Consider the following 20,499-nt stretch of genomic DNA (forward strand, 5'->3'; position numbering starts at 1 on the left):
CAAACACAGGCAACCAATAGCAGACTTATTTCTCTCCTTTATAACCACTTACTTGCCTAAGGACTGGGAGTTCAGCTCACTGCTCACTGTCACCCAAATCGCACATTAATTTATCAAATAAGGCAGTCTAAAACTCCATGTGTATCTTCCTGTAAGGGCCCGGGTCTGTTGAAGTGAAAAGTTAAAAGTGAAGGCGGGACAGTTGCCCTTTGACCCACACTCCCCCATCGGTCACCTGCTCATTTAAATGGTGCGTCCCCTCGGGTGCCACTTGATAAAATCTTCTCTGAGCGCTCTCTGTGGACTCGCCAGAGGCAGCTGGACGTTCCAGTTCTCACCTGCCCAGGTGTCCGTGGCGCTCGGCGATCCGAGCCACCCTGGCCTGGCACCTGGTGAGAACGCAACGCGGCGTGGGTGTGGGGGTTGTCTTGAAGTCCCACTTCCAGGGCTCTGCTGGCTGCGGGGGGCGCGGAGGCTGCCGCCGGCGCGTACCCTTTTTCCTTTGCGGGACGCTGCGGGCCCGCGGGGACCGACACCTGCCGGACGCGTCTAATTACCCCAGGGCGCCACGCCCGCCGCGCTCGCGGCGCCCGGGAATAAGTGAGCGCCGGGCGCGCAGGTAAAGTTCCAGCTCCGACTGCGCGCCGCGGGACCGCCAGTTTGCGCGCAGGGACCCGGCGACCGCGCGGCCATGGAGGCACCGCGGGGCATCGGCACCTTTGCAGTGTGGGACTACGTAGTGTTCGCCGCGATGCTGCTCATCTCGGCCGTCGTCGGCATCTACCATGCCTTCGCGGCGGGCGGCCAGCAGACCCCCAAGGACTTCTTGATGGGCGGCCGCAGGATGACCGCCGTGCCGGTGGCGCTGTCCCTCACCGCCAGCTTCATGTCGGCGGTCACCGTCCTGGGCTCCCCGTCTGAGGTCTACCGTTTTGGGGCCATATTCAGCATCTTTGCCATCACCTACTTCCTTGTGGTGGTCATCAGCGCGGAGGTCTTCCTTCCGGTGTTCTACAAACTGGGAATTACCAGCACCTACGAGGTAAAGTGTGAAGGGGGTCTGGGGAGAGGCGGGGAGAGGGTGGTGGACTTTTCAGGCCCCTGGAGGGATTTTCCTGGTGGCAGACTCACCACCACATCGAAGTCTCTCCCTTTCCGAGTCCATCATCTCTCCCGCCCTCCTCTTTTAGGGAAAGATGTCCTATAAAGGTTGGAAAAAACCTAGGACTTCCTCTCATGAGCTCAGTGAAAAAGAGAGGTTCCCAAAGTAAACTGAGTTATTTGAACAAGTGCTCGCTAAGGCTCTTTCAGCTTTAACATCTTTGGTTCCAAGTCAAGGGGAAATATTTTGTAAACTTACTATCTTGGGGGCAGATATGTCATTCAACTCTCAGCTCTTTCTTGAAATGAATCCTCTCTTCATCAGGCTCCACTCACTTTTCCAAGATAGCGGAGAAGCCTGTGTTCTCTTCCCACCCTTCCCTCTCTGTACACACCTTCCACAGAGAGGCAGACACCTGAGTTTAGCTGCTGTTATCTCTTGTCCCAGTGTCTGAGACCAGATTCTACACTTAACTAGCTGGATAACCTGGGGTGACTTACTTAACCTTTTGTGCCTATTTCTTCATCTCAAAATGGAAATACCACCACCTACCTCATCCGGTTGTTGGGAAGATTAAATGAGATGCAAATGTAGCGGTTAGAATAGTGTTTGACACAGGTTAAGTGCTGAATAAGTGTTGGCAGTAAGTATTTGGGTAGTGATGGTAGAGGTGGTTACCTTGGAATCCTTGGGGAAATTTGGCTACAAGGTTCTTAAACAGCTCTTCCTTCTCTCCTTCTTTCTCTTAGAAAGATGGTTGAGGAAAACCGTCTTTCCAGTTGCAGGTCCACTGGTTACTGGTTTTCTCAAGTTGTCTGCCGGAAAGGGTTTTGTAAAGATAGTGCAAATGTTTGGTTTAGTTTAAAGAGCTATTGAATGGGAGTGTCAGGGGAGGATAAAAGCTCAGGGGAGTGGTCTGGCCCAGTTCCATGAGCTCCAGGAACAAATCTGCAAAGTTTTCCCTCTAATAAGCCATTATCCAGAGGGCTCAGAGCCTCATTCTCAGCAGCCAGCTTTGTCCTTGAAATTATGTAGTATTTGCCCCAACCCAGAGGCACTGGAAGGTGGTTTCTTAGTGAGGCTGGTTCAACTGGTGCTGGGGACAGAGCCCCAATGGCACAAGTGTTGGTGACAAATTGCCTGGGCTTTAGTGATGTCTTGCAGGGTGAGGTGGCCCTCGGGCAGCATTGCCTTCTTTGCACTCTGGTCACTGTGTTTGGGAAAGTTTAGTCATTACCCCAGAAGTGAGCAGGATGGAATTTCTGTATTTTGCTCAAAGGTTCCATATTGACTGCCCTAAACTAAACACAGTCTTAGTTCCTTTTTTTTTTTTTTTTAACCCTTATAGTGTTTTGAAAAAAGTTTATTTAGCATTTAGTAATGATGGGAAATCAAGTAAAATTCCAGATTCTGGGTTCTTTTGAAACTTAGAAGACTGGTGACACTGGGCTCATAGTCCCTGTGGCCATAAGAACCCCAGTTTATAGCCATTGCTCTCACTCCCTCTTAATTTCTGTGTTGAGGCCTCCTCATTGTATCTGCATGGTTGCTTTCTGATGATAGACAGATCTATCTGCATTCAGCTTTTTATCAAAAATTCAGAAGGGAAAATGGACAGGGGAGAAGGGAGTTCCTGTTTTGAGGTGATATGAGAGAACATACCTCTTAGTGGACATGAGAAATATTTCAGCCCATTAATAAATGAACACCTGGTCCATCCACTTGTGTATTTTACCAGATGAGATCTGTAGGCATTTGAGTCTGTGAGCTCTGATCTGCAGTTAACCAACTCCAAAACCCAGAAACCGTTTGAAGACCCTGGCAAGAGGACTTCAGTCTCCATAGATGAATGCTTCACACATAATCACTGACCCATACCTCTTCGGGGCAGCAACATTAACTCAGCCAGAAACTGATTTTCCACAAGTTTCCAGTGGTGGAGGCTAAGTTAGCAGGGTTCCAGCTAAAAATGGCAAAAGGCTAATGTTTACTGAATGCTTAATACAGGCTGGGCACTGGGCTGCCTGTTTTACATGCATTATCTGGCTCAATACTCAAAATCACCCTGATAAAGGAGATACTGTGAGAGCCCCACTTTGCAGACAAAGAGACTCGGATTAAGAAGCTAAGCTACACAAGAGAGTGTGAAGCAAAGTGAACACGTGCCTGAGGCTGTGCAGTGGTGCATACTGACTGCTTCTGAAGGGTCTGGGGAATTATAACCCGAGCAGAGCTTAGAACACATGCAGGACATGTGGAGTGGTGGGCACACTGGAGTTGTCTATGACCAGTGGATGCCAGGCAACTGGGGACAGAGAAATTAGGTAACATGCCATGTCCCTGATGGTGGGTCATGGAAAACACTTTCTTGAGGAATTTTTTGTTTGTTTTATCCTGAGAGGTAGAACCAACTCTACAGAGTAAGAATCCCAGCATTGAGGTACCCTGGTCTACTTACTCATGTATGGAATCTCTCCCTAGTTATAGTTTGTTAGCTACAATTAGCTGTTCAGAAGCATTTTTGATATCTATTTATTACCATTATTGCCTTCAAGGTATAGTCCTGATAGGTGTTTAGCAACGCGCATGCCCACAGATAAGAAATATCACACAGGAATCCAATTTCATTCACAGCTTCTTTCTTGAGGATCTTTCTGTATCCAGCAAAATCTATGTGTTTGAACTAAGTTGCCCAGACTCTTCTTCTTTTTTTTTTTTTTTTAATTCAGTAGAAGTCTTAGCATTCCTAAGTTATTCAAAGCACTGAGGACTATGAGAGATCTTGTCTGACCATAGGTATTACCGGATCCAAACCTTGTCCTGCTCGCCTGTGGACAGTAAAATCAATCTACTGACACCAGGTTGTGGTGAAGGAAGGTGCAGCGTTTGTTGTAAAGGTGCCAGACAAGGAGTCGGGGGAAGATGATGCTCAAAAAACCTGAACTCCCCAATGGATTTTAGTGGAGCATTTTTAAAGGCAGTTTGAGGGATAAGAGGGTCACAGGGTATATGATAAGCTTGTGCATCATTCTGGGATTGGTTGATGGTGAGGAAACAGGACAGTGTCACAGGGGTTAACATTATCCATCCTCAGGCTCCAGTAGGTGTGGGGCCACCTGCTTATGGTCATCAGGTATCTAACTTCTTCCATTTGGTGGGAGTTTTAGCATCTTGAAAACAACTCGGGAAATGTGTATCAGATACTGTTATCAAGGTACTTTGGGAGGAACCAGAGGCTCTGTGACTGCCATATGGCTGATTTACTGTTTAAATTGTTACCAGTTTTCCTGGCCCAACTGCTACATTTGTCTCTACAAGGTCACATCCTTTCAATCATTAATTTTTGAGCCAGGCTTTTGTGACTCAGGGAAGGCCTGGGGGATGACAGCTTTTCTACGAACAAGAGGCAGACAGAGGACTTGGGGGCAGGGGTCTGTCCCGGGAAAGTCCATTGGGTCCTGCTCAGTTACATGGGCACCTACTGTTATACTGTAGTTTTGTCTAGAAATCCTAGAGCTTTTCTCTGAGCTTATTGATCAGTGACTTAGTCTTCAGATATTGCTTAGCAGCCCAGTGATGTGGACAAAGAATGTCCCTGCCATTTCAGTAAACAAAGAATGTTGTAGCCAGAAAATTATCAACCACTGCAGCCACCCCCCATGGTGCGCCCTCAGAGGAATTTAGGAAGGAGAAAAGCAGGGTACTGATGCTAGGTAGTTAAGATGTTTATGAAAGGAATGATTTCAATAAGCCCAGAGCCTTGCATCTTCCCATGCATAGAAAAGCGTTAAAATCACTAACTTGGGATCTGTTTTTTGTGATTAGCGGTAATCTTTTGATGTTCAACTACATGTATGTGTTTGTTTTCAGCAAATACTGCTATATATCCTGGCTCCTTTCTTACCTCTTTGGAACAGTCCCACAGAGCTGTCCCAGAGCCTGCCATCCTGGGCCATAGTCCTCAGTTAGGCTTTGCAGTAAAACATAAGTCTCAACTTTTAGGTTGTGCACTTTTTTCAGTCAACATTGAGATGTGATAGAACTTCTTGGTTCTGTCTTGAGTTAGCCTTATGTGAGGAGGGAAATACATATATATATATATATATATATATATATATATATATATATATATATATATATATATATATATATATTTGGTTCAACTTGTTGATTTCTTGCCTCCATCACATTTTTCTCTGCAGTTTTCTTTAGTCTCCAGCAATTTGGATGCATGTGCCTAGAAAAGACCTTTTCTAGCAATTTATGTATATTTATTTTTAATAATTTTACTAAAACAACTTGGAAGAAAAAACAGTGTCCTGTTTCCAGGCTTCAAGACACTTCTTGGGTCTTCTGAAAAGTCTTCTAAAATATACTTGGATGATTTTGACACATGTTATTCACTGAGATTCAAAATCTCAAGGCCTAATGGGGATTTGGATACCAGCTTCTTAATGTCTTACTTTTAAGTGAACAGTTTACAACATTTCCGCATCCATTTCCATCATTTGGTAGTGTCCAAAACCCTGCAAAGTAAGAGGGGAAAGAATTATTACTGTGAGCCACATTGTCAGAAGGAGGAAATTGAGATTTTGAGTGACTGCCCCAAGACCGTGAAGTCAGGAATGAGGCTGGAACAAGGACTGCGACTCTTCCCCCAGTGCTCTGCACTGTACGCTTTTTACTCACCATTTATTTTGGGAGGTCTCGCTGTGTGTCAGTGCCACTCATTCACACTGGATGAATCTTAGCCATGTGGTTAGTTCACTTGTTATTTCAAATAACATAGCGGTTGCATGCACAGATTTTGACATCAGATAGTTCTAGATTTGCATTGTTCCTCTAACAGTTACTAGCTTGCAACCTTGGTGTAATCTCTGAAGCCCCAGTGCCCTGGTCTTTAACATGCGCTTATGCATAGTAACTGCCTCATGGAGTTGTTGGGAGGATAGTGCATCCAGCAAATACTCTGTAAGTTAGCTGGATTATGAAGCAAAAATATCTGGTATCTTTTCCTCTGAAAAGATATTTACCTAATGTCAGTTTTTCCTTCCTCTTTTTTTCTGCTAGATAAAAAGACTATTGTCAGCCTTAAAATTCTATGTGTACTAATAATATCTAAGTTAAAGAATGTCTTGGACCCTAGCTTCCTTCCAGCTCTGAAATCCTAGGATTCTAACTCTGTAATACATTATGATATATAAAATGGGAGATTAGCACCCTACTGACCTACCTCGGAGATATTGCGAGTTTGATTCCAGACCACTGCAGTCAAGTGAATATTGCAATAAAACGAGTCACATGAATTTTTTTGGTTTCCCAGTGCATATAAGAGTTATGTTTACACCATGCTGTAGTCTATTAAGTGTACAATAGCTTTATGTCTATAAAACAATATACATACTTTAATTAAAGAATTACCTTATTGCTAAAAAATGCTAACCATCTTCTGAACCTTCAGCGAGTCATCATCTTTTTGCAATAGTAACATCAAAGATCACTGATCACAGATCAACATAACAAATATAATGATAATGAAAAAATTTGAAATATTGTGAGAATTACTAAAATATGACACACAGACATGAAATAGCAAATGCTGTTGGAAAAATGGTGCCAATAGACTTGCCCAATGCAAGGCTGCCACATACCTTCAGTTTGTAAAAAACACAGGTTCTGTGAGACACAGTAAAGTGACATTCAATAAACCGAGGTCTGCCTGTATATCGTAAGATACCACAGATGTCAAGGTTGGCTCTGAACAGGAACTGACTTGAGCTGATTTAAGTTAAACATTTTTATTGAAAGGATGTGGGGATAGCTCATAGAATAGAGGGAAAAGCTGAGCAAACAGACTGTAAAAAGAACAGAAGCCAGGGCAGTCTCTTCAGGCCACCCTGTCAGGATCGTCTGCTTCTGCTCCAATCATTTTCTGTCTCTGTCTCTTGCCTCTAAGATTCAAATCGCCATTGAGAAGAGAATCTGATTGATTGAACTTGGGTCATGTGACCAGCCTTTGGTCAGAAGAGGCAGAGCGCCTTGATTGACGATTCCATCACAATAGCCTGAAGTGGGAAAGGGTTGATTCCCTAAGTGAATCAAGGGAAATGTATTGAGTAGATACCAAGAGAAAGGGGAGGACAATGCTGCTCACTATAAAAATGCAGAATATAATTCCATCTGTATGACATTCTAGAAAAGGCAAAACTTGGTGATTACAAAAGTTTAGGAGTGGGGGAGGGTTTGACTACAAAAGAGTGACATGAAGGAGGTTTCTGGAGAGGATGGAACTGTTCTGTCTGTGTTAAAATCCACTGAACTGCACTCTAAATCAGAGTACAAAACAAATTTTCTAAAACAAAAATTTTGCTACATGTAATTAAAAATAATAATAAAATAGAAATGCAGAGTACAAATTAGTTATGAAGTTGCTTTAAATTTCTAACTCCTTTACTTCTTAAGCTGCTGATTTTTAAAAAGTATCCAGAGGTTTCATGTATTAACCATTTTTTCCTTTTTTGGAAACAGTATTTAGAACTTCGATTTAACAAATATGTTCGTCTCTGTGGAACATTCCTCTTCATTGTTCTAACAGTAAGTAGCTTTCAGTTCAATTATTTTATCTTTTTTCATCTAAAATGTTTTTAAACAAGGCATCTGGGCCAAGCTTATTTGGTAAATACATGAAAGATATAAAAAGAGATATTGAAAATAGGAGGAAACAAAAAAGGAAAAACGCTTGTCACTACGTAGCATTAATCCTTAAGATCATTAAACACTGTTTTAGCAAATTAATTACTTCCCAGGAAAACAGTGATTTAAGTGAACACTGAATATTTTACTGATCAAGCAACAGTTTGTTGCTTTAGGAAAATATGCTTTTCCCTATTACACCTCCCTCTGTCCCCACCAAAGCAACCATAAGGGCATTACTGAGATGACAGAGATATTTGAAGGAACTATAGTAGCTGATAGTAGGAATTGTAATAAAGGGAAAGCAATTTGTATGTTTCATAGTATTTTTGCAACTTGTTGAGGAATAGGTTTGAAAAAATTAATTGAAATAGGAAGACATTAGGAAATAATTTTCTTTGTTTGAAAGCATACTTAAAAAAAATGAATCTGTGCTGTCTTTAAAAAAATTGTACCATAAGACTCAATTGAAGCAGTTGCTGAGTGTACAACAACAGAACCAAGCACTCTGGAGGAGTTTTTAAAGCCAAGTATATAATCCAGTGATTCAAGAATATGCAAGTATACATTCACTGTTTGGCACAAATGGAAAGCAAAGATTTGCCAAGCAATCAGTGACAAAGACTGCTTCCCACTCTTCAGCCAGACTGCTGGAAGCTTGGCACGATCATTGTCACGTGATTGATATCTGACATTTGGCAGCTAAGTGCTTTAGGGATGAGTTTGATAATGGAGTTAGAGGAAGGAGTTTTCATTCTCATCCCTATTTAGAATTCTGTTTCTCCAATCAAAAGCTACCCAAGCATTCGCTGCAGCATGAAAGAGTGCCTTTGTAAGTTATTTAACTCAACTGCATTTTATATCTTTATAAATTACATAGCTTAAATTATATCAGTCCTTAATACTTGCAGTGTAAAAGGAAAAAGCCCTTTGGGGTCTGGTAGAGAGAGATTCTGACACAGAGCTGAGGCTGGTAGCTTGCATTCAACAGTTCAGACCCTCTTTGGATTATTGTTAGAAACGCCAATAAAAAAGTGGCACAAGTGGTAGGAAGGCGACCTGTGTTCACATTTTCGAATCTTTAACTTGGACAGAATAATGACTGTGGGAAGCTTGTTCATTCTTGCAAAAAGAGGGGAGCTTTAAGATCTGCTGTTTGAAGGACTTACTTCCAGAGATCTCCCATGTAATTTAATCAAACATTCAAATACAACATATGTCTTTTCATAATATGCTTTGTAGAGTAGTCATAGATCTAGCTTCTGTGTGATACATTAGAAAGGTTAAGTGCAGTGAAAATGATATTCTGAGAAAAAAGACCATGTTTGTCTTACTAACTATTGTACCCCAGATTAATAAATATTTGTTAAATGTATGAATGAAAAATGGTAAAATAATATTAAAAAGATGGAATAGAGTTTTCATTGGCTTTCAGGAGATTTTAGGGCAAAATTGCACTTTTAATTAGTAGGCGTGCAAACTTTTAAAAACCAGTTTCCAAATTTTTTTCACTGTTTTCCCAGTTATTTCTGCAATGATTAACAATAATTTGAAAGCATATGAATGAGGGATTGTCCACTTTTAAATTTATATTCTTTCTAATGTTTTTAGATCTAGAAAAATGTATTTCAAGCTTGAATTGATGGATCAGTGACTATCCACACTATGCATTGCATTAAAAGTCCATATTTTTACACAAAATTGGTCATAAAAGGTTTTTGTAACCTATGATCACCCCATAAGTGGAAAAGGAGAGTCAACTTCACTTAAATAACATTTTTCAAGTTACAGGCAAATTTTGTTAAGTGTATTGAAGCTGCTGTTTTAATTCATAATCAAATTTATAAAAAAAAATTTCATTTTATAATTCATACCACTTATTTGATTTTCTTTCTTCCCACTAGATTCTGTATACTGGAATCGTTATTTATGCCCCTGCCCTGGCTTTGAATCAAGGTAAATTTTAGAGTTACCAATGTGTCACTCACATTTGGGGGTTCATTTTTAATAGAGCTTACTCTTATCTTATTCTCTCTTTGGGGAGATAAGGAGGTAGAAGAATGCTTCCAGTAACCTGTATCAGCTTGAGGGGGGCGCGGTAGGCTCAGTGTCTACACTAGCAGCTTCTTTGGGTTCCTGGATCGATAGCTCCAAAAGGTCTGTAGGTTAGTAAGTAGAAGGGTGGACTTCACTCACTGGTCATTGTTTCTCTGGGATGTGCCAACCAGCCATTCTCCATTCCTTCAGAACAGATGCCCCCTATAGTCTCAATCACAAATGACTGCTACTTCCTCCCTTTGTGGCTGTAACCTGGAACCCATCTCCAAGAGGCTTCTGTGTTAATTCAGCCTTGGCTCAGTCTCATTGTAAAATTTGGCAGGGAGAGAAGCTTTTCTTTTCCCCATTTCTACTGTGGCCAAAATACAAGAAAAAGAAATCTGTGAGGTTTGAAATATCAGATTGCTCCTAGTGACAAAAGTGACAGATGGCTATAGTATCCTTATAAACAAATGTGTGAAGGCTGTGCTGATCAACAAGTTACTCTCCTCGATTTGGATAGATAATAGCAGTGAGACAGAGATTGTTTATTGAGGCAAAGGTGTGTGTTAGTCATACTCTCAAAAGGCTTCAGGGAAACACTACATCCTTTGAATTCTTATCAGTCAGAAGTGACTTTATCTCTAACACTTCCTTGTAAAATGGACAAGTGGACTCTGTGATGGGAAGAATGTGGTGCAGTTCCCTAAGTTAATAGAAAATGGAAAACCCAGGCTAACTCCACATTCTTGATTTCATGGTATGTAGATAATAGTTGTTGCCTACATTTATCAAGTGCAACAGTATCATTACAGAGTGTGCCCTTGAATTCTGAATGTCGGGCATGTTCCATATTAGTATTACCAGCATCATGAATGGATCACTTCATATGTAAAGATATGAGCTATATACTGCATAGGTTACCTGTTGGCTTTAAGTGTAATTAAAGATGTTGGCTTGAGGGTTTTAAAGTACAGTTTGGGGAATAAGAAAGCACTGACTTCAATCTGTGAAGAAATCAAGGACTCTGTTTTCATCAGTATGTTGAGCCACTCCTTAGGAGTAAACTAGGATCTGAGAAATGGCATTTTGACTACTTGAACATCAGTTGTCCATCCTTACTGTACCAAGGCAGCAGGCACAGGCATAGACAGGGTACTTGGTGTACAACGGATGCTCAATAGAAACTCATTTGGCGGAATTGGAATTTAACATTCTTTAGGTACAAATTTTTAAAACTTTTGTTTAATTATGGAAAACTTAAAACATGCTAAAATAGAATAGTATATTGAACCTCAGTGTACTGCTAACTCTACACTAATAATTATCAATTCTTGGCTTAATTCACTCCCTGTTTCCCTCACTAGATTATTTTTCTGTAAATCTGAGATATTTCATCATTTCATCTGAATTCAATACGTCTTTTAGAGTAAGCATGTGTTTTTTTTATTGAGGTATAATTAACATAAAACATTAGTTTCAGGGATACCGTAATGTTCAATATTTGTATATATTGCAAAATGATCACCACAATAAGTCTAGTGAACATCCATCATCATACATAGTTACAATTTTTTTCTTGTGATGAGAGCTTTTAAGATTTACTCTCTTAGCAAATTTAAAAATATGCAATACTAGTACTATTAACCATGCTGTACATTATATTCCCGTAACTAATGTATTCTATAACTGCAAGTTTTTTACCAGGATGTGCTTTTTTAAACACAACTTTACCTTCATCATTTCTAAAACTTTAGTTCCTTAATGTCATCAATATGACGTCAGTGTTCAGATTTCCCTGATTTTTTTTCAGTGTCTGTCAGAATCAGGACCCAAATAAGTTTATGTAATTGTTATTAGTTTCGTTTGTCTTGTTTCTCTTTCTTGCATTTTAAAATAAAAACCACATTTTTATTGAGATATAACTTGTATATTATAAAATTCACTGTACCTAAGTGTATAGTTGGATGAGTTTTGAAAATTTTGTATACTTGTGTGACCACGACCCATCTTGATATAGAGTATTTCCATCATCAAATCCCAGAAAGAAAAAGTTTTTTGTGCTTCTTTCTAATAAATCTCCAAGCAGTCAGTGTCTGATTTTATCACCATAAATTAGTTTTCCCTGTTCTTGGATTTTATATAAATGGAATTATATAGTGCCTTTTTGCATCTGGTTTCTTTTGCTCAAAAAAATGTTTTTGAAACATTCATTCATGTTGCTGCATGTATCAGTAGTCCATTTTTTTTTCTATTGCTAGAATTTTATCATATACATCTACCAAAATCTTTTATCCATTCTGTTGTTGATGGATGCTTTTTCCAGTTATAGGCTATTTTGCATTAAGGCTGCTAAGACTATTCTTGTACAGGTTTTGTTTTGTCTTGCTTTCCTTTTTGACACATTTTCATTTTTAGGGGATGAATACCTGGAACCAGTGTAAATACCTTTTCTGACCTAGCACAGGGTAGATGCACATGTAAAATTTAAGAGAACTGCCAAATAGCTTTTCTAAGTGGTTATACCATTTTGCATGCCCATCCTATCCTACAGTGTATGAGAATTCTAGTTATTCCATATCCTTGTCAACATTTTATATTTTTCTTTTCAACTGTAGCCATTCTAGTTGTAGGATCTATTATCTTTTGTGGTTTTAATTTGCATTTTGCTAATGACTGTTGATGTTGAACTTACTGTTTCATGGAATAATAAAATGAATACAAAAAGACTAATAACCTAGAAAAAAAAGACTTGAACTGACACTTTACAAAAGCAAATATTCTTCCAGTCCATTACATGGTATATTTATCCATTTACATAGGCCTTTTACAATTACTCTCAGTAATGTTTTTCAGTTTTTGATGTTGAAGTCTTGTACATATTTCTTAGATTTATTTCTAGGTAGTTGATGTTTTTGGTGCTGTTGCAAATAGTATTGTTTTATTATATCATTTTCTAATTATTCATCATTTGCAAGTGTATAAAAGTATAATTGGCTTTTATATGTTGATCATCTAGCCTGAGAACTTGCTCAATATATTCACTAATTCAAGTAAGCTTTTGGCAGATCCCTTAGGAGTTTCATGTTGTTTATGAATAGAGACAGTTTTACTACTTCTTTGTCTATCTATATGTTTTTTCTCTCTTTTTTGCCTTACTTTACTGTTAATGTGGGAAATTATATATAAACCAATTTTCATTCTTGGGATAAACCTCACTTGGTCATAACCTTTTTATATATTGCTGCATTTGATTGGCTAATATTTTGTCTAGGATTTTTACAGTTTATGAGGAATATTGGTCTGAAATTTACTTTTCCTTTGTCAGGATTTTTATATCGGTTATACTGGCTTTATATGATTTGGGAAGTGTTCCTTCCTCTATTTTCTGAACGAGTTTATATAAAACTGTCTATTTCTTTCCTAAATGCTTCAAAGAATTCGTAATGAAGGCATCTGGCCTGATGTTTGTTTGTTTTTATAAAAAGGTTTTGGTTTATGGATTCAGTTTCTTTAATAGAATTACTAATATTTTCTAGTTCTTACTGAGTCAGTTTTGGTCAACTGTGTCTTTTAGGATTAATTCATTTTATCTAATTTGTCAAATTCATTGGCATAAAATTGTTTAAAGTGTCCTCTTGTTATCTTTTTGACATTTGTGGTATCTATAGTGCCATCCCTTCTTATTATATCTAATATTGATATATTTTCTGTGTTTTTTTTTTCTTGATGTATCTTGCTAGTCCTTTTTTGACCAGTTTTTGGCTCTGTGGATTTTGTTTGCTTTCTGTTTCATTAATTTGTGCTATTATGTTTATTGTTTCCTTTTCTTCTTAATACTTTGGGCTTAAATTTTCTAGCTTTTTAAGGTAGAAACTTAGATCATTGATTTTAAATCTTTCCTATTTTATAATAGAAACACTTAAAGTTATAAGTTTTTCTGTGAGTATTGCTTCATCTGCATCCCACAGATTCTGGGACATTGTGTTTTTATTATCATTCAGTTAAAATATTTTCTAATTTTTCCCTTGTGATTTCTTTTACCCTCAGGTTATTTAAAAGCATGTTACATAATTTTCAAATATTTAATGATTTTCAAACTTTTTTTTTTTTTTTTTTTTTTACTAATTTCTAAATTGATACTGCTTTGGTCAGAGACCTATTACGATAATTCTTTGAAATATGTTGAGATTTGTTTTATGGCCCAGATACGGTCTATCTTGCTGAACATTCCGTATACTTTTATAGTAAAGAATGTGTATTGTGTAGTTGTTGGGGATAATATTCTACAAATGTCAAAGGTTCAGTTGGTTAATTTTCCAGGCTCTTGGTTTTACTGATTGCATCACCATGGGGTCATTTAATGTTCTCCAGTCCTCTGTATTTCTTGTGAACTAGATCTAGAAGCTTTCTCAGACTTCATTTCAACTTTTTGGGGAGACTATTTCATACAGTTTCATACAGTTTTCAGCTCTTTTGAGTAAATATCAAGGAGCACAATTGTTGGATTATATGATAAGAGTATGTAAAAAACCATCAAACTGTCTTCCAAAATGGCTGTTACCATTTTGCATTCTCAATCCTTGTCAGCATTTGGTGTTGTCAGTGTTCCAAATTTTGGCCATTCTAATAAGTGTCTAGTGGTATCTCACTGTTGTTTTAATTTGCATTTCCTGCTGACATATGATGTGGAGCATTTTTTCATGTGCTTATTTGCCATCTATATATCTTCTTTTATAAGGAGTCTGTTAAGATCATTGGCGCATTTTAAAATCAGATTGTTTGTTTTCTTATTGTTGAGTTTTGAGTTGTGTGTATGTGTGTAATTTGGATAGCAGTCCTTTATCAGATGTGTCCTTTGCAAACTTTTCTTTCAGTCTATGGCTTGTCTTCTAATTCCTTGCTGTTGTCTTTCACAGAGCATATGTTTTTAATTTTAATGGTGCCCAGCTAATCAATTATTTCTTTCATAGATTGTGTCTTTGATGATTTATCTAAAAAAGCATCATTATACCTAAGAAGTCTTGGTTTTCTCCTATGTTATCCTCTAAAGTTGAATAGTTTTGTGTTTTACATTTAGGCCTATGAGCTATCATGATTTAATTTTGGTGAAGGGTGTAAGGTCTGTGTCTAGATTCATTTTTTTTGCATGTGGATGTCCAGTTGTTCCAGCACCATTTGTTGAAGAGACTGTCTCTGTCCATTGTATTGCTTCTACTCCTTTGCCAAAGATGAGTTGACCATATTTATGGAAGTCTATTTCTAGTTTCTCTATTCTGTCCCATTGATCTATATTCTATTTGTCTGGTTTTTTGTTTTGTTTTGTTTTACCAATACCATACTCTCCTGATTACTGTAGCTTTATAGAAAGTCTTGAAGTTAGATACAGTCAGTCCTTCAGCTTTGTTCTTCTCCTTAAATATTTTGCTGACAAACAATAAATTGCTAGAGAAAGGGTGTGGAGAAAAGAGAACCCTCCTACACTGTTGGCAGGAATGTAGATTGGTGCAGCCATTATGGAAAACAGTACGGACATTCCTCAAAAGACTGAAAATAGACTTACCATGTGATCCAGCAATCCCACTCCTGGGCATATATCCAGAGGGAACTTTAATTCAAAAAGATACATGCACCCCAGTGTTCACAGCAGCACTATTTACAATAGCCAAGACATGGAAACAATCTAAATGTCCATCGACAGATGACTGGATAAAGAAGCTGTAGTATATTTATACAGTGGAATACTACTCAGCTGTAAAAAAAGAATAAAATAATGCCATTTGCAGCAACATGGATGGACCTGGAGATCGTCATTCTAAGTAAGCCAGAAAGAGAAAGAAAAATACCATATGATATCACTTATATGTGGAATATAAAAAAAAAGACAAATGAACTTATTTACAAAACAGAAACAGACTCACAGATATAGAAAACAAACTTATGGTTATCAGGGAAGGAAGGTAGTGGGAAGGAATAAATTGGGAGTTCCAGATTTACAGATACTAAATAATATATATAAAATAGATGAACAACAAATTCATACTGTACAGCATAGGGAATTATATTCAATATCTTGGTGAAAAAGAATATGAAAATGAATATATATATGTTCATGTATGACTGAAGTATTGTGCTGTATACCAGAAATTGATACAACATTATAAACTGACTATACTTCATTAAAAAAATTAAGATTAAAACAAATAAAATAGGTAAACAACAAGTTTATGCTATGTAGCACAGTAAACTATATTCAATATCTTGTAGTAACCTATAATGAAAAAGAATATGAAAATGAATACATGTATGTATATGTATGACTGAAACGTTATGTTGTACACCAGAAATTGACACAATATTGTAAACTGACTATACTTCAATGAAAAAATACTGTATAGAGTATTCAGTCTTTTGCCTCTCCATATAAACTTGACAATCAGTTTGTCAGTTCTACACAGTTTGTCATTATCCACAAAATAACTTGCTGTAATTTTGATTGGGATTGCCTTGAATCTATAGGTTAAATTGGGAAGAACTGACATCTTGACAGTATTGAGTCTTCCTATTCATAAACATGGAATATCTCTCCATTTATTCAGTTCTTTCATTACATTCATCAGAGTTTGATAGTTTTCCTCATGTAGATCTTGTATACATTTTGTTAGATTTATAGCTAAGTATTTCATTTTGGGGGGTGCTAATGTAAATGTTAATGTGTTTTTAATTTCTAATTCCAGTTGTTCATTGTTGGTATAAGGAAAGCAACTGACTTTTGTATATTAACCTCTATCCTGCAACCTTGCTATAATCATTTATTAGAACCAGGAGATTTTTTTTGTCAATTATTTTAGACTTTCTATAAAGTTGATCGTGTTATCTGTGAACAAAAAGAGTTTTATTTCTTCCTTCCTTGATTTATACCTTATCTTAGTGGAAAAGTTTCAAGTGTCTCACTATTAAGTATGATGTTAGCTGTAAGTTTTTGGTAGATTATCTTTATCAGGTTGAGAATGTTCCCCTCTGTTTCGAGTATACTGAGAGTTTTTATCATGAATGGGTGTTGGATTTTGTCAAGTACTGTTTCTTCCTCTATTAATATGATAATGTGATTTTTCTTTTTTCAGTCTGTTGATGTGATGGATTCCATTAATTGACGTTTAAACTCTTTGAACCAGCCTTACATACCTGCAAGAAATCCCACTTGATTGTGGCATATAATTATTTTTATACTTATAAAATTCAATTTGCTAATATTTTGTTGAGGATCCTTGCATCTATGTTTCTGAGAGATATTGGTCTGTAGTTTTCTTTTCTTGTAATATGTTTTTCTGGTTTTGGTATTAAAGTAATGCTGGCCTCATGGAATGATCTATAAAGTATTCCCTCTGCTTCTATCCTCTGAAGAAGATTTTAGAGCATTGGTATAATTTCTTCCTTAAATATTCAGTAGAATTCACCAGTGAACCCCTCTGGGCCTGAGCCTTTCTGTTTTGGGAGCCTTTCTATTTATTCAATTTATTTAAAAGATACAGGCCTATTCAGATCTTCTGTTTCTTCCTGTGTAAATTTTGGCAGATTGTGTCTTTCAAGAAAGTGGTTCATTTCATCTAGATTATCAAATCTGCGGACATAGAGTTGTTATCTTTCCATTAAAAATAATATGCCCCTCCACCTCTTAGGTAAATGGTAATAAATTATATAGACTTTTCTATAACTTGGTCTCATTTTAGTAACACACACAACTTGTCTTTCAAAGACCAATAGAATAGTGTGTTTATTTGAACCTTGATGACAAATATCCTACAACCCCATTCAGTCTGGATAACCACTTTACAATATCAAGGGAGTGTCTTAGCTTAATTATAATACAGGTGCTTTTTCATGTATTTGATTTAGCCAAGATTGGATCATGTGTGGTATCTAAGGGTAGAATCCATGTCTATTTAACTCATCAAATAAAATTTTAATATTTTTATTGAAGTATAGTCAGTTTACAATGTTGTGTCAATTTCTGACTCCAGTATTTTGTACATTTTTTGAGATTTGGACCTAGTTTTAGGAGAGTGGGTATAGAAGTAGGTGCCCAATAAACAATATAGCTCCCTCCTAATGATTTTTTGAGAAATATTTTTACTGTATATGTTTGTTTCTTAGTTATATATGCATTTTTCTCTTCTACAGCCACAGGATTTGATCTGTGGGGTGCAGTGGTGGCTACAGGGGTGGTCTGCACATTCTACTGCACGCTGGTACGTCAAGCACATTATTTCTCCTTGTTTTGCAAAATTGAAGATTTCAGTAGTCATGTGCTGCAATCTGGGTTGTTCATACCTACTCTCCTACCTCACATAGTATAACATTTTTGTAAGAAATATTCGGTCCAGGTTAAATTTGATCCTTTGTAGAACATTGGTCATAACTGAATTTTTTTTCTTTCACCTGAACCATGCAGGGCTCCCTAATTTTTGTCTCCTAATTCTCCCTTACTGTTGCCATGTGATAGCTGTGCTCATATTATCCCTTTGCTTAGAAGCCTGAGATGAGCGACAGTCAAAGCATGCAAGAACCAGTATGGCATAGGCACTGATAATTGTCACGGATGCTCATCCTTGGTAGTGGTGCAAGTCTTATGCAATTCCTAATATTCTGGGTCATCATCCTTTAGTTGAGGGATCTTTTAGAAGACAAAGTCCTCAGGGAGGGGCTGGTTCAGCCAAGGTCAGAGGGACTGGTGGGGGACACTTGGGAAGTCTGTGACAGTGGCTAGTACAAAACAATTTTAGTTTTTAAACAACTGCTATGTGCATACTGAGTGAATATCAGCCCTGCCTGTGGGAGAAATCTATGATATTGCCATTTGCAATTTGACTCTGAATTTTCTTCCGAACAGTATCCCCACACCACTCCACTTCACTCCAAAATATATATATATATCTATCTAGCCACACTCAACATGCCATGTATTTTGACCTCCCTGTGCTCTTGCCCATGCTCTTTTCTCTGCTGGGAGGACCTTCCATCTTGAACTCTGCTTATGTTTGAAAGTTTTGTCCAAGTATTGCTTTCCTGAATGTCTCCTTGGGTGCACTTCATGGCCAAGATCCATGTTTTCCTTATCTTTGTCTAGCATAGTGTATAAGCATGTAGATGCTTAATAATGTCTAGTAGAAGCATTAATCCTAATACATTTTCCTCTCAAAGGGTGGTCTTAAAGCGGTTATCTGGACGGACGTTTTTCAAGTTGGGATCATGGTGGCCGGATTTGCATCTGTGATTATACAGGCTGCACTGATTCAAGGTGGAATTAGCACTATTCTAAATGATGCCTATAATGGTGGAAGATTAAACTTCTGGAAGTAAGTTGCTATTTACTTCTTGGTTACTAGAACATTCCTTTTGCTTTTTCTGTAAAAATAACCTCTTTACTGAAATAGTAAATTTACATTACAAAACAAACAAACCACTAAAGATGTGGTACAAAAATTTGAAGCTGGCAAGTAAATGTGTAAGGAGTTTTCACCAGGTCTTTAAGGGGTTACAACAGTCACGAAATACTTAGTTACATGGTATAGAGGATAGTGCTTCCTTCTGAGAAGGGATTGATAGCAAAAGAGTATTTTCTTCCAGATATTAAAGTCTGGAATAGGTTGAAAAATGGGGTAGGGAGTTAAGAAAAGATACAGTAGAGAGATAAGAAAAGGAAACCTCTTAAGAGAAAAATGCTCAAAGTGATTCCATTTTGACAGTTCTTTGGTTCAAGTAGTCTGGAGAATTTCTCTTTTAGTATTGCCCTGGCAATATATAGCATTTTATGATTAATACTAAATATATACAGTATTAGTATTAATACTAAATATATATTGTATATATGTATATATATGTGTGTGTAAATTTATAATCTACATTATGTAATACTGAATATTATTTCTAGAAAATTGACTAGAAAGGTTATTGCTGATGCCTCATGTGTCAGTATAGCAGATGATGTAACATGTCTTACAAATCCTTTCGGTTTTCCTAAAGACTAATGGAGAAACTGGATATTCCATCACAAATATACCACACAATTTAAAAGAATATTTAAAAACACTTTCTCTTTTGGATCAATAGCTTCGTCCTTATACATCACGTTCAGTGTGCAGAGAGGGCTCACATTGGCATGGACCAGCTCATTCTCTCTTTAAGCAGCCCTGCTTTGAGACAGGCAAGCTGAAATCACTGGCAAGAGGAAAGGAAAATCACTTTGCACTTGGTGGCTCTCTTCTTGGTTTTCTGAAAATAGGTGCTAATGTTTGAGAAGAAATTTTTCAGAAATTGGACAGGGTCAATGTGTTAACTTGCAATGAATCAACTTCATCTGTTCTCAATATATATGTATTATTTTCCCTTTTACCTCAGGATTCAGACCCAGTTGGCCCAGCTTTGGCATGATTCCATCCTTTAGCTAGGGCACAGCAGAACATTTTGACTGACCGCTGTCTAGGCTATTTAATAAAGAAGTGGTAGTTCCCCCAAGGCAAACCTAGATTACTGCTACCAGAAGAGAGGGGAATGGAAACTAAGAAGCAGCAACAACCAGTGGCCACTTGGGAGACCTTGATTAATCACAAATCTTTTCCTAATCAGCTAGGTTGAGGGGAGAGGATGTGGAACCAATCATTTTTCTT

At 37.6% G+C, this 20,499-nt stretch overlaps 1 protein-coding gene across 2 annotated transcripts in view; it reads left to right on the forward strand.

Annotated features, from left to right (window-relative positions):
- Nucleotides 1-263: 263 nt before the first annotated feature.
- Nucleotides 264-20,499, forward strand: part of SLC5A8 (solute carrier family 5 member 8) — a 51,020-nt gene continuing 30,784 nt past the window's right edge. For both annotated transcript variants that reach the window (XM_032493544.1, XM_006193344.3), the window contains exons 1-5: nucleotides 264-1,042; nucleotides 7,631-7,696; nucleotides 9,700-9,751; nucleotides 18,014-18,081; nucleotides 19,034-19,188. In XM_032493544.1, the coding sequence (XP_032349435.1) occupies nucleotides 692-1,042; nucleotides 7,631-7,696; nucleotides 9,700-9,751; nucleotides 18,014-18,081; nucleotides 19,034-19,188 (692 nt within the window). In that variant the 5' untranslated portion in view covers nucleotides 264-691. The remainder of the gene's footprint in view (nucleotides 1,043-7,630; nucleotides 7,697-9,699; nucleotides 9,752-18,013; nucleotides 18,082-19,033; nucleotides 19,189-20,499) is intronic.

The sequence above is a fragment of the Camelus ferus genome, chromosome 12 (genome assembly GCF_009834535.1).
Source record: "Camelus ferus isolate YT-003-E chromosome 12, BCGSAC_Cfer_1.0, whole genome shotgun sequence".
NCBI classification, from domain to species: Eukaryota; Metazoa; Chordata; class Mammalia; order Artiodactyla; family Camelidae; genus Camelus; species Camelus ferus.